Source organism: Monodelphis domestica, chromosome 1 (assembly GCF_027887165.1).
Source record: "Monodelphis domestica isolate mMonDom1 chromosome 1, mMonDom1.pri, whole genome shotgun sequence".
Classification (NCBI taxonomy): domain Eukaryota; kingdom Metazoa; phylum Chordata; class Mammalia; order Didelphimorphia; family Didelphidae; genus Monodelphis; species Monodelphis domestica.
The window spans coordinates 131951969-131967595 of record NC_077227.1 but is presented as its reverse complement, the minus strand read 5'-3'; the positions used below and the strand labels follow the sequence as shown (position 1 = coordinate 131967595).

At 35.7% G+C, this 15627-nt stretch overlaps 1 protein-coding gene across 9 annotated transcripts in view; it reads left to right on the top strand.

Moving 5' to 3' along the window:
• AKAP13 (A-kinase anchoring protein 13) overlaps positions 1-15627 on the top strand; it is a 422215-nt gene that overhangs the window by 203669 nt on the left and 202919 nt on the right. For all 9 annotated transcript variants that reach the window (XR_008913836.1, XM_056806779.1, XM_056806775.1 and 6 more), the window contains exon 4: positions 8434-8730. Coding sequence is in view for 8 of the 9 variants with exons in the window: in XM_056806779.1 (XP_056662757.1) it covers positions 8434-8730 (297 nt within the window). In the remaining variant the exon portion in view is untranslated. The remainder of the gene's footprint in view (positions 1-8433; positions 8731-15627) is intronic.

Genomic DNA, 15627 nt, shown 5'->3' with positions numbered 1-15627 from the left:
CTAAGATGAAAAATGATAGTCTACGAATTAAAAAAAAAACAAACCCACTTAGTTTTACTTGACTGGTATGGGAGCAAATTAAGCATGTATCTCTCATCTTCTGTTTCCTTGACTTCCTTTTCTTATTCCCATTTTGCTGCTGGCTCCTTGATGCTATTATCGAACACTTCTTAATTCCCAGCAGGCTCGATTCCTTTGGATATTATCCCCCAGATCTCTTTATCATTCTAGAACAATTTGGATGGCTCCTTCCAATTAGCACCTCTGCCTTCTAAGGAGAATGCCCTGGCCATCCCACTCTTCATTTCTCATTTGAATTTACCCATTTGGAGTTTTCTATTATGTCCCTGCAATGAGTACCTTCTCCTCTCCTTACTCCTTTTTCCCCCTTGAACTACCTTTTTTCTCTTAACCCATTAGAATGCAAGCTTCTCGGGGCTGAACTGTTTCTTTTTGCTTATATTTGTATTCCTAGAACTTAGTACTGTGCTTGGTCCATTTCCATGGTAACAAATGTTTGTTGACTGACTTGCAGGTCCATCTCATTCTATTATTCTCCAATGTCAGAAGTTAGAATGTGGTCTCTATTGGCTCCAAGAGAAGTTATTAAAATCTTTTGTTTAGCATCGCATTCCTCTTCTGGTTTCACTCTTGACTCAGGACTTTGTCTACCATGACATAGAAAGCTCTTCCTCTGAGAAATTAACCTTGTCCTTCCTTGACTTTACATCTGGGAAGTCCTCTCAGCCCCTTCAACCTCCCCCTCTTCCTGGCAGGCTGTTCCCAGAACCTATATTTTATGGAGGACCCAGAGGCCAACCATGCCTCCATTCCTCCCCTGACTGCTTTTCTCATTTATTTTCCTTCTTTCTTATCCCTCCTGCCCCATCCCTTGCTTCTCATTATCTTTTATGTGTTGTCTTCCCACAATAGAATTAAAGCCACTAATGAACAGGGATTGCCTTTCTGCTTGAATTTCTATTCCCTAGGTCTAGTGCAGTGCCCGGTGCCTAGTAAATGCTTGATGATGTGACGTGTGCAAAACAAGTGATAATGAGAAAAGTGAATGGGAAAACTGGGGAAATTGGCAAAGATTCTGAGATAGATCTTGCAGAAAGAGAAGGAGACCAATAGGCAGAAAAATGCAGATGGTCTGATCAAGAGATATATTGTAGTGTGGAAGAGGACCAATTCATTTCACTTTTTGCCTAGTGCAAACTATATGATGTAGAATAAACAAAGGAATAGTTTTTTATGATATAATGCATATTTAGTTGTAACTTCTAGCTAAGTGGTGAAGGTAGATAGAGTGCCAAGACTGGGGTCAGAAAACTCCATCTTCTTGAGTTCAAATCCTGCTTCAGACACTAGCCATCTGACCCTGGGCGAAGCTAACCCTGTGACTTAGTTTCCTCATCTGTAAAATGAACAGGAAAAGGAAATGACAAATCACTCTAGTTTCTTTGCCAAGAATACCCCAAAAGGGGTTACAAAGAGTCAGATGTGACTGAAAATGACTGAACAACAACTATAGTTTCTTTAATGGAGGCTTTCTACTAATACAGATCACAGCTATTCTGTGACTTACCAGATGGCTTTGAGGAATTTCTATAAAGAAAGACTTCATTATCCAACAGCCAGTATTACTATGGCAAAAATCTTCAAACTTCAGGCCAAGTTAATATGTTATAATTTATTTATCCATTATTTATTTTATGTGCTATAACACAATACAAATAATAGAATAATGATTAATTATATAACAAATCATTATATTAATATATTACAAACAATATAAACAATGTCATAGATAATATATTTTTATTATAATTATACAAATATGTTATTTTAGTATTATATGAACATTTTTATTTGCCCATAATTTATTTATCCAGTTATTAAACATTGGGATTGGTTCTAATTTTTAGATATTATAAATAGAGCAGCTATGAATATTTTGAACAAATAGGTACCCCTTTTTCCTTTCTTTTTGATATAAAGTCTTGCCTGTGGAATTACGGAGTCTAAAAGGTTCATTCAATACATTGTGATTCTTGTTCATATTTTCCTATATCTATCCAAAATTGTACTAGTCAATAAAACTCCATCAAGAGTGAATTAGGGGAGACAGGTAGGTGGCCCTATGGATTGAGAGTTAGGCCTAGAAATGGGAGGTCCTGGGTTCAAATGTGGCCTTGGATACTTCCTAGGTGTGTGACCCTGGACAATGTCACTTAACCCCCATTGCCCTATCCTTACCAATCTTCTGTCTTGGAACCAATACCTAGTATTGATTTTCAGATGCAAGGTAAGGGTTCTTTTTTTTTAATTCATAAATTAATATGTGTAAATGAAGAATACAAGTGTTTTTTCCCCCTTAATAGTAATATGACTTGTACAAGTTTCAGAGTTTCTTGTTTTAGAACTTAGATGAATGAGCATTGAGTTATATGCCATTGTTCAAGTGTGGGAAAGGGAAATGACTGAGAACAAGGATGATTGTTCTTGGTGGTGGGTAGATATTTTGATTAACAACATCCCTTCTAAGGAATTGAGTATAATATTTCAAGGCAGAATTTTTATGTTTCATTTGAATACTTCAGTATACCATCTTGTTTGTACCCAAAGTTCTTTTAATATCTCATCAGTAGGGTGATGATATTTATTGGTGTTAATTTTTTTTAATTGCCTTCCTTCATCGTAAATGAGACATTATTTTCTAAATTTTAATTAAAAAAATAAAAACCCTTACCTTCCATCTTAGAATCAGTACTGTATATTGGTTCCAAGGCAAGAGATAAGGGCTAGACAGAGGGGTTAAGTGACTTGCCCAGGGTCACATAGGTAGGAAGTGTCTGAGACCAAATTGAACTGAAAACCCTCCTAGGCTTAGTTCTCAATTCATTGAGTCACCCAATTCCCCCTGACAATATTGTTAATAAATGACAAATTACTGTTGCCACATGTCAGTTCTAATTGATTTTTATTAAATAGTTATTGATTTTTAAAAGCATTATTGTCATATTCCAAAAGCCTCCTCATGAAATAAAGAAGGAACACGTATGACATTATGTGCTTTATTCTCTTCCCGAAGTCTACTTCCTGTCTATTTTGAACGAGATCTATTTCACTATCAGTATTTTGCAATCAAGATTGTTCATTTTATTGTTCTGAATTCTCATAACTTTTAGTACTTTTTTCCTTTGATATTTTCATTGTAAATAATATTTTGATTTGGCTTTCCTTCTCTATCATTTTGTACAGGTTTTCCTTTATATCAGAACTCTGCCTATTTTTATTTCTTATTGAATATTAATATTCTATAACATTCATTTGTTGCAATTTGCTTAGGTATTCCCATCAGTAAGTAACCTTTTTTTCCCCAGTCTTTTCTTAACTCCCAAAATGCTACAGTAAATATGTTGTTATATTATTGTTATTGCTCACTCTTTTTTCAGTCCTGTCTGACTCTTCATGACCCCATTTGGATTTTTTTCAGCTAAGATACTGAAGTAATTTGCCATTTTCTTCTCTAGTTTATTTAAAGATGAGGAAATTGAAGCCAATAGGGTTGAGAGTCTTGCCCAGAGGCACTGGTGTCTTATTGTCTGAGGTCAGATAAGTCTTCTGAGTTTTTTTACTCCTTGACCTATATACCATATCACTGGGTCAAAGGATATGTTTTACTTACTAAGTGATTTTTACCTATGAAAAATGCTATTTGCCTGTTTTTTTCTTTTTTTTTAAAGTAAAATTGAGATTCTATTCATCAGCATCCTAATTGTTTTCAAAACTTTTTGGCAATATATTTGTATTATTTCTCAAAATGTGATACATAGCTTTTTAATTTATCATTTTTTTTTAACTCTGGGAGATATTATATTATCTTTAAATAAAGTCTGACAATCCAGTTTTCAGGGTCAGTCATTTTGTCTTGTTTAGAATTCATGAGATCTTTTGAAGATATTGTCTTTTTTTTTTTCCCTTGCCATATATTCTTTTCCTTGAATCTTTTTGTCTTCCATATCTATCACACACTTTTTCAGAGCCCGTACTTCTTAGGGAAAATTTGCCATAAAACAAAAATTTGTTTTAAGTTTTCTACTTGAACTTCTTTCTTTTTTCTTACTCTTTTCTTAGCCTCATATAATCTGGCTTCTGACCTTATCATTTCACTGAAACTGCTTTCTCCAAAGTTACTAATTATCTCTTAGTTGCCAAATCCAATGACCTTTATTCTCTTTCTTCTGGATCTTAAATTCAGCTTTTAATACTGTCAATTACTTTCTCCTTCTGGGTATCCTCTTTTCTTTAGGTTTTCAATATACCTTTGCTAGATATCCTATGTATCCCCCAGGGTTTTGTCCTGGGCCCTCTTCTAAACAATCTCCTTTTGTACTAATTCACTTAGTGATTGCATTAACTCCCATGGCTTTAATTCTCAAATGTACCTATGCTGCCCAGTCTCTCTGCTTACCTCCAGTCTTTCAATGCCAACTGCCTTTCAGACATCTCAAATTGCATATCCAGTAAACATCTTAAACTCTATATGTCCAAAACAGAATGAACTCATTATCTTCCCTGCTAATTTTTTCTATCTCCTACCTTCCCTATCTGCAGAGGGCAGCATCATCTGAGACTCTCATATTCACAACCTACCAGTCCTTCTTACTATCTCTCACCCCTATATGTAATATTTGTCATCCTGCTTATTTCATCTTTGTATGTATCTCTTGATGATGTCTCCTATCAAATTAGTTTTTATTCTTATTGCAGAACTGAGTATAAATCTTTTTATGCATTGCTTCTAGAAATTCTATTAGTTTATAATTTTATCTATCACTCAAAGTAGAGTTAATTTTTCTAGAAAGTAAGAACTTAGCAACAATTTTCTGCTTTTAATTACTGATTAATAAAATCAATAATACCCTAGATGTGTGTCTCTGCCGGGGGGATTAGAGGGGTCATGGAAACCACTGCAAAAAACTCAGGTGGAATAAAACCCCAACAACTTTTTCTTTATTTGTACTTGTGTTGCACTGAAACATTAGAATTTTAATTTGTTCCATTGCTTATTTTTTCATTATGATGTAAATTCTGTTTTCTATCATTAGAATCTCTTAGCCTAGAACTATAACACGTATAATCTATATTATAAACAATAAAAGGGGATAGTTCTCACTCAGATGTGCCAGATTGGTAGTTAGCATCAGATGTATTAAAGACATAGCTAACAGTGGATTTAGTTCAAAAGGGTTTTTTTTTTTCCTGACTTTTTATAATCTTTTGTCACTTTTAGGAAGAAGTTTATTTCTTTTTTCTTTCCTTTTTCTTTCTTTTTTTTAAAACCCTTACCTTCCATCTTAAAGTCAATACTGTGTATTGGCTCCAAGGCAGAAGAATGGTAAGGGATAGGTAATGTAAAGATTTAAAATTTAGGGAAACTGAGGCAGGTAGAAATTAGTTTCTCTCTGCAAGGAGTATTATTTTTTTAGAGTTTTATTTAAGATTGAGAACCTAAGAATATACAAGTAAGAAAGGCACGTGTCTAGGCCAGAGAGAGAGAGAGAGAGAGAGAGAGAGAGAGAGAGAGAGAGAGAGGCCTAGACACAACCACTCACATCTTGCCTGCTAAGTAGAGAGCCGCGTGTGCTCCGAAGTGGAAGTAAAAAGAGACTGAGCCTATTCACAACCAGGTTTAAATACCCCTTCTCGCTCTCGGCCCATGTGAGAATTCAGTGAGATTAGAGGGCATTCTGGGGAAGTGGAGCAAGGAATTCTGGGGATTGAAGTCCTGGATTCGAGTCTATTTTTACAGTAATGGGGGTCAAGTGACTTGCCCAGGGTCACACAGCCAGGAAGTGGCTGAGGTCAGATTTGAACCTAGGACCTCCCATCTCTAGGCCTGGTTCTCAATCCACTCAGCTACCCAGCTGCCCCCAAGAAGTTTATTTCTTAAAGTAATAATTAGTGATGACAGAGAAAGAGCTTACATTAAATTGAGATGTCACTCAAAAATATAGAATTCTCTCTTGGCAAGGAAGAACCCCAAGAAATTGGGAGTACTTTACTATGATTCTGAACTTGAAAGTCTAGAAATACTCTCACATTCCTTAAGGCATTCATTGTTGCACTTAAGATGATATGGGAAATGTTGTTGACTTTTCTTTGAGCTTATCTGGTTATTCTGAATTTTGACATCACAGAGTTTTGAACTTATTGTCATATGATTCCATCACTGTTCCATAAACTTAATTATTAATTCTATATTATGCACATATTATGCATATTTTAACAGGGGTCCATATATTTAGGTAGATAAGAATAAAGCGAAATGGTGCTTGAAACAGCCTTTTGTTTTGGTGCCTTTACTTCAGGACTGATTATGATGATGATGATAGTTATAATAATTTTATGCAAGGCTATTAATAATGATTATTAGAGTAATATTAACATATATTTGAATGCTACCAAGTACTTTCCCAACACTTTCTGCAACCACATCTAATGAGAGACAGTGTTACATAATGGATAGAATGTTGGACTTGAAATCAAGAAAAATTGAAATCCTATCTTAGACAGAGACTAGTTGTTTGACCATGGGTGAGCCACTTTAAGCTCTCTCAGCATCAATTTCTTTATCTAGAAAATGGAGATAATAATGGCACCACGTCAAAGGATTGTTGTGAGGATCAAATGTGATAATATATTTAAAGTACTTTTGCAAGCCTTAAAGGTTGTTACAAATGTGAGAGGTGAGATGCTATAATTATTGATCACCTCTAACCCCATCTCTTTTTTTGAGAAAATTTAGATAGAAATGGTCCTGGAACAAGATACTATCTGGCTATTTTTAATATTAAATGTTATGTGAATGATTACGTTTGTTGTTTTGTTGTTTAGTTATTTTTAGTCATGTCTGACTCTTTATAACCTCTTTTTTTAGTTTTATTGGTAAAGATACTGAAGTGGTTTGCCATTTCCCTTTCCAGTTCATTTTACAGATTAGAAACTGAGGCAAACTGAGGGTTAAGTAATTTTCCCTGGGTCACACAGCTAGTAAAGATCTGAGGCCTAATGTGAACTCTGAGTTTAGGCCTGACATTCTATCTACTGTACCACCTAGCTGCCTTGAACTGTTATATAGATAGATAAATCGATTTCCTTAGGTAGTTGAATAAATATATTAGAATTCAAGCTCATATAATATAGATTTATTGATGATAGCATGCTTAGAACAAGCAGAGCAGCAAACAGGATGATGGGAGATATAACCCCACCTCCATCCTTTTCCCATAGGATTTTTATATTTCCACACTAGATATATCTATTTTGAAAGATTTAATTTTTTTGCAATGTAATAGTTAAAGGAATTGTAGAGGATTGAAGAGGTACAGGGGATAAAGAAGATTTTGTAACAGGGAATGGAGAAGTTGAAGGGATAGAGGGAATATGGCTGCTGGTGAGGTAAAATGAGAGAGACAACCCTGCGGAGAGGCTGTCTGTGAAAAATGGGGTTTCTGAGAAGTGGGCCAACTCTGATAGCCTGAGTGGATGTCTTCTCTATTAATTGAATATTGAAAATACCCCAGAGCAGGTAAGCATGGACCCTTCTGAGGGACAAGCTTCTTAATTTCAAAGTCTTTAGCAGTAGAGAGCAAGAGGAAGAAAAGGTTCTGACTTTCAGAGCTGGTTGGGTCTGTCTCTTCAGGCTGACACCCCAAAGACCGGCCTTACAATTCAAACCACTCCCCTAAAATCCTTTTTTTTCAGTGACACAATCACAGGAATCCAGGTAGAGCACACAGTTGGGAAAATCCAGGAATAGAGGTATTTTTATCCAGAGATAGAGAGAGAGCTCTCCTTCCATCCGAGTGCTAGGAAAGAGAGACCTCGAGAGCAACTTGTCACTCTCCCAGTCACCCCTCCCCCACCAACTGTCATCGCTGTCTTATCAGTTTCACTTAAACATTTCAACTGCTGTCTCCTCCACCTCAGTGGCATAAATGCCAAAGCTTCATTCAGTTTTTCTTTCCACAGCAAGTTGGAGATTGTATTTCCTTTGGTGGCATCTCTTAAAAATATTGTTCGGAAATGTTAATGGATTAGTGTTTCTTTTTCTTCCCATTACTGGTATTTCATTCTCATTGTTAGGATTGTAATTATTGTTATTATCATTCATTTTATGATTAAGTGATATTAAGTAAGATGGTCTTCAAGACTTTATCATAAAAGACTGAATGAATTGTTTATTCATTCAAAAGTACAGTCATTTGAGTACTTTTTTGTCTAGTAGTGTATTATGCTCTGTTTTCTAATTTAACTATTCTTGAGAGAAATTGACTATTGATGGCATAACCTATATGTCATGTGTTTCAGAGTCCTCTATTAAGCCTTCTAATTCTGTTTTTGGGTCTGGTGTGTTTTTGGCAGGTCATGACTGCTGTGAGACAGTGAAAGTTCTGCTCTGTGCTTCCAAAGAGGGTTTCCCTGTTTTTGTGGTGGCTGAAGAAGATTTTCGCTTTATCCAGGATGAAGTATATGATGCAGCCCAATTCCTGGCAACCAGTGCTGGAAACCAACAGGCTCTGAACTTCACCAGGTTTTTGGACAGATCAGGACCACCCTCTGGGGATGTCAATATTCTAGATGAGAAGGTAGCACTGGCATTCCGACACCTCAAACTTCCAGAAGAATGGAATGTGCTAGGAACAGACACATCTTTGAATGGTGAGGACTAATAGGATCAAGCAAGGCATGTGGTCCTGTCTGGAAGTCTATCTAAAAACTTGCCTTTTTGGTTGTGCTTCTTTTAAATTGAGATTCTTTGTTTAATAACCTACTTATCTAAAATGCTACTTTAATATCTTAATTTTAATTAAAAAAATTAAACTAACATTGATCATTAATAATCAACTGAACCTGCTTCATAGCAATTTGCAATTAAGCTAATTATTTAAATGCATAATATTTTTCCAGTCACTCTTAGTCATCATCAAGATTTTTTTATTTGTCCATTTTATTCACTTTCCCTCTTAGAGGAGCATTATTAGTTTATATTTCATTCTTCTGGTTCGACTTTTTAATTTTCAATTTTTTTTCTTTGTCTTGTTTTAGGGTTACTTTTTCCAAGTTTATTTGTATACTATATATCTATTGCTCTAAATTTCAAGAAAGTATTCCATTGTATTACTTAATAATTTATTTAACCATGGCCTTCCTTTTGGGCATTTAGGGTATATGAAAGAAAAAGAAATGTTAATCAGCTTAGAAAAATAGGCTGGGGTCAGATTGTGAAAGGCTTTAAATGCCAAATAGAAGGATTTGGATTTTATCTTAGGGATATTAGGGAGTGCCTTTTAGCTTAAAAAAGTGCTTTCCCCTTAGCAGTCCTGAGAAGTATGTAGAATAAATATTATCATCCTGATTTTAGAGAAGAGGAGACTGAATCAGAGACATATTAAGTAACTTATATAGCACCAGAATTTAACTTTTGGTTTTTGAGAGAGAGAGATAGACCAAAAGGAATATAAAGATAGATAGATACATAGATCAAGACAGGCTGAGTTTGAGAGGCCTACTAGGAATATAGAGATAAAGAATTTTTAATAAAAATGACATTTAGCTGTTGAATTGAAGCTCACAAAATTTATAAGAGGTAGAATGTGAAGTGAAAAAAACAAAAGGCCAAGGAATGGATTCTCCAGTATACTGCTACTTAAAGTGGAAGAATGTAGCAGAGCCATCAAAGATGACTAAAGAACCATATAGATAGGAAAGAAGCAGTATAGTGTCATAAAATGAAAGGAAGGGGAGTATTTCAAGAGGGAAGGGTTGGTTAGCAACATCAGACTCTAAAATTCAAATAGGATGAGAACCAAAAGAAGGCACTGGCATTTAAAAGAATATCATTAGTAACTTTTTGCATAAGGGGACAACATGTAATTTATTAATCACCATTGAATTTGTAAAGTATTTGTAATGGAATAAAACTTTCATTAGGGTGAATTTACATATTTGTATATATTCTGGAGTTTTTCATGTTCCCGTGATTGTAGACTAATTGCTCAATTAAAAGCTTCTATATGATGTAGTAGATAGGGCCCTGGACTAGGTGGCAAGTTCCCTGGGCTTATCTTGGTTCTGCTGATAACTTGATGTGGTTCTATCATCCCAAATAGGTTATTTGACTCCAGTGGTCCTGTTTCTCATGTGTTTAATAAGGGCATTAAATTAAATGAGATGAGTTCTAAAGTTCTTTCATTGTGGATGTTATCTGTTCGGTTGTGTCATTGTACTTTATATTTCATTATAACAAAGGAAAAGAAATTTCAGTGTGATCTGACATGCATCCTTATACTTTCAGAATTTAGAGAAAAGATAGAATTCTTTGGCCTATGTTTTGTACTGGGGAATTCCCAATGAGAAAGAATGGGAATTCCTTGAGAATGAAATTCTGAAAATGACAAATTGAAACAGTACTGCTGAAAGAGAAAGAGATAGATGTGGATGCACAGAGAACTCATTGCCCAAGTTAGATTTTCAGAGGACATACTTTAATAGAAGGTAGAAACAAAGATACATAATGGGAAACTAAAAAGAAAAAAAAAACAATTGGATAGTTTTTGATAGAATAATGTTAAGAACACTAATGCTCAGAATGTATTGAAGCTGACCATACATGTCAAAGATTACAAAATGTACATTTAAAAAGATCTATATTAGGGATAAAAGCAATATCAAAGAAGGGGTAGGTGAGGATGGGATGATGAAAATGTATAGCAAAAAGCAGAACTATTCAGTTCTTCACTCTTTTTTCTGACAAGGAGAATGATTTCTGAAGTGAGAAAGAAATAACAATAATGATTAATAAGAACTTGAAACATGATGTAACAGAGAAAATGGTTAAAAAAAAAGGTACTGAACTGTCTTTAAAGAGTTTAAATATATCAGGCCAGAAAAAAACTATTTCTCAGATTACTGAAGAAATTAAAATGTTAGCTGAGCCATTGTCTATAAATCTGAAAAGATTATGTATAAAGAGAGAGGTGCCACAAGACTGGAAAAGGTCAAATATTTCAACTCCTCCCTTCTCCCAAAAGGGGAATGGAAGCTGCAGATTTAGGTGGTGCTTATTTATATTTGGCTTAATTCTATTACTAAAATGATGACTTAAGAGTATTTTAAAGGTGAAATGGTAATCTTGACATAGCCATTTTGGTTCTTAATTGAAATCTTTCTGATTATACTGACCTAGTAACCAATCCCCCCCCCTCCCCCATTTTCTGATAGGGTTATTAAATTGACTGATTAAGAAAATACTGCAGACACATTGCAGATTTTAGGGAACTATTTGACAGAGGCACATGTGTTGTTGTAGATAAGATGGAGAGATCTTGTAGAGGGTATATTGGATTTATTTATGACAAGTGGATTGACTGGGTACTAAATAATTATAGGGTTAATGCTGAATAAAAGATTGGCCCAAGGATTTGTACTTGGTCCCGAGCTACTTTTGTTTTGTAGTAAGGATTTGGATGAGGGTAGAGATGGATGCTTATCAGATATATTAGATGACATGAAACTAGGATAGACTGGAAGAGTGTATTGAATGACATAATCAAGATCCATCTTTACCTTCCCAGTGATATGTTGAGTTTTCCTTTATACTTATCTTCAAGCAGTCTGGCTAACTACTTATTAGGGATGTTGTAGAGAGGATTTTTGTTCATATATGTGTTAGGCTAAATAGTATTATGAGTCTCTCATAACTTGGAGATTCCGTGATTCATCTTCCTTAATACCAATTTGTATAAAATTTACTTTAAGCTAGTTATATATGCTGCACTCTTTCCCACTGAAATATGCTGAGTAATATTAATGTTGAGTTTGTAGACCTGGTGTATCAAGGCTTGATGGTTACTTGATTCACCTAATTGGGAATAGGGCCAGCTGGCCCTTCAGGACCAAAAACACTGTCTGATTCTTAGACCAAGGTTTAGAAATGTCAAAGATAGGGTTTATTATTATTCAAATTGAGGACTATGGGAGGACTAGGAACAAAGGAATCCCTAGTTGTAGCAGTCCAGCCCATAGGTATTATGGAGAGATAAGGATTGTGAGTGAGCACATGGCAATGGGCTCTATTCCCAGCGTGGCTGAGGTTAGGCGCGCTAAACCTTGCTTCCTCCTGTCTCACTCACCTGAGGAAAATAACCCCACCTTCACCTTGTCATAATTTGCAATTATCCAATGGCAATACACTATGTAACTCATCCATATGTATTGAGGCATCATGTAACTGATCAATATGTATTGAGCTCATTTGTATATCAAAGAGAATAAAAGGAACAGGTCGCAGCCAGCTCGGCCACTTGGAGGACATCGGCCACTTGGAGGACATCGACAGGTTTACAAAGGAGCAACTTCTCCCCTTTCTCTCTCCTCTCTATTTTTCTCCTTGAGGCCTGGCCCTTCAGTCAGGCCTTCCTGTCTCTCTTTTCCAATGCTAATCTAACTCCTTTAGTTTCTAATCTCCTTTCCTACTGAGCTAGCATTATCCTCTGACCAGTGCAGTGTTAAATTGGGATCATTGGATGGGAATAGCCTGAATAGTAAAGTCCAGTGGTTGGAGCAGGCTGTGGCTCCCGAATATCAATAATTGATTACTGACTCGTTTATTTACATCTCTAAAGCCGGCTCTTTCACACCCTTCTCGGGATCCAAAACTTCTATCCTGTTTCTATTTTCTTTCCTTAAAACTTCTCGAGTTCTGGATATTCCTCCCACCTTTCCAAGGACCTGTCTTCTTATCATCCAACTGCCTATTTATTACACTCTCTGTCTATGAAATCCAACTCTATATAACTAACTGACCTAACTAATCCTCCCAAATTACAATTGGATAAGTTTATAGTTCCTCAGAGTAGTATCTTTTAACTGTTGGTGAGTTCAGCCCTCTTTCAGCCTGGGCCCAAGATGGCTTCAGGCCTTTCTCACAGACAGTCTACTGGCTTGCTGGCAGTTTCTCTTCACAGCAGTGGGGACTCACACTCAGAACTCAGGAACACAGTTAGATGGTAAAATTAGGAAACAGAGTTGATAGGATCTCAACAATAGGATACCAGGACAACAGGATGCATAGCTTCAGCTCCACTGAGGAAAGGTAGACAAACTCCCACTTGGCTGAGACAGGAATAAGCCACAGGAAGTTACTACTTCCAGTTCTCCCAGGGACAGGAACCAAACAGCCCCAACTGTCTCACTGTGTCCATTATTATATCTTCCCCACACTCTAGAATAGAGTCCTTACAGTTCTGTGACATATGGCAAGTCCTCTTTACAAATTCTCCTGTCTACTCTCTGTTTATAAGCCTTTTCTTTTCTTTTCCTCCTTATAACACCTAGCTCTCTCTAGATGATTTTTAAGATCTGGTCAAGCTTTAAATTCTTTGGACCTTGTATTAACTTTATATTATTAACTAGCTTTACAACCTTAGGCAAGTCATTGACTATTGTTCCCAGAAAAAGCTCAGTTTTTCTCCTCTATAAAAGGAGGTAGTTCTAGATCAACCTTTGTTCTAGCTGTTAAGTTTCCTGATTCTACTATTTTAGATATTAGATACACTAAGGTTGGTGACCCAGCTGTCTTTGTTTTTTGCAAGGAGAGAAGGCCAAGTGATTTTGAAGAGTCTCTTGGAATGGAATATCTCAGAAGACTTGGGAATTATCCTCCTTACAGGGTTTTTGTTTTAAAATGACTTCATTTGGACAATTTGAGGGCCACATGAAAAATCTTGTGACCCTCAAAAGGGTAGTTATATACATTAAAAAAATATTTTTCCCTGAGGCAGCCCATATTTTATTTTTGTAATTTTCTTAGTTATAATACTACCAATTCAGCAATGAAATTGGAGCCAACCCAAGTTTGATTCATTCCATATTGGGGAAATAAGGAGACTAGCTAGTTCATGTTTGAACTGGGTAAGTAGGATTTAAAGGTTGTTTATTCTACCTTTTTTGTCCTTACCCTCTTTATCCCCTCATTACCCAAATGAGGCTTAATATTTAACTGGAAAAGATGATAGTTTTCCCCTATCCTTTTCTTCTCTCACTCCCTTCATCTTATCTTTTCTAATTTTCCTTTTCTTTCTGAGTTGGAGATATATCAGTCTGTTTTAGTACCCCATGAGTATTAGCCTTCAAAATATTTTGCCTTACTTTCCTCCTTTTCTTTACTCCTTTAGTTTTGTCTGAGACCAGATCTTCCTTTGTGGAGCTTTCCTTTATCTACAAGCTAATGGGTCCTCTTTCCCTATATTTCAATCCCTAATCCTTTTAAGAGTATTTGCTACATGCCTCTAAAAAGGATGACCTTTTTATTCCTACAATATAAGGACTTAAGCTTTTAAAAGAGGCTGGCAGCTACTACACTATGCCTATTCTATATAGAATTTTGGACTTTAAATAAATTTTTGGGACCACTAATTCCTTACCTAAATTTTGGTTCTAAACTAGAACTTATATACCTCATTTATTATCACCTTAGTAGCTGTTTCTAAGTTAGATAAAAGAAGGTAATTGAGAAAACACGTACATCAAATTTTCAAAGGAACAATTGAAGCTATTCTAGTATCTTTATGTCTGTTATTTTGATGGAACAAGAGAATTTGGCTTAAAATAAAAATTTTTGTTAGGGTAAGAAATGAAGCTTCTTTATAACTTTCTACATGATCATTTAAATTTATATGATTATTTAAAAGGGCATTCATTATACAACTACTATATATAAAGCTCATTGATAGGAGCTGAAGAAAATAGATAAATTAGACACGATCCATCTTTTCTGCTAGTTCTAAAAGACAACTAAATAGTATTACTGTTTTAAATATAGATTTATTACCACTTCACCACTTAGCACTGGTGGTTGATGGACTTCAGGTTATCTAGGTTCCTAAAAACCTTGAGCTGATTTTAGTATGTGCATTGGTATGGATAGGTCTAGGTGATAAAATTGAAATCTTGCATGAATTCATGAACTCAGCCTTGAAGATATCAATTTAGTATGTCTTTTGTACAAAAGCCATATCTCTTTTTTTTTTTAAACCCTTACCTTCCATCTTGGAATTAATACTGTGTATTGGCTCCAAGGCAGAAGAGTGGTAAGGACCAGGCAATGGGGGTTAAGTGACTTGCCCGGGATCACACAGCTGGGAAGTGTCTGAGGTCAGATTTGAACCTAGGACTTCCCATCTCTAGGCCTGACTCTCAATCCACTGAGCTACCCAGCTGCCCCCAAAAGCCATAGCTCTTAACATTCATTTGTGCTTTAACTTATGTAGACTGTGACTATAAAAATGTATATATGTAGTGACAGTGATATATATATTTCAGAGAAGGAATATGCATCGTTATGTGTATTTGCTTAAGGCAGTCTATTATTATATCCATAGTAGTAGTCTCTCGGTAACCGAGGATGACGATTGTCTTTGTGCATTTTCATCTATGGATAGATGAGTGTGCACAAAGACACTTGTGCGTGAAGGAGATTTAAGTGGAAAAGCCGATGCACAGAGACAGTCCCACTCTCTCGGCGTTGGAAGCCTGGGTCCATTGGCACAAAGAGTC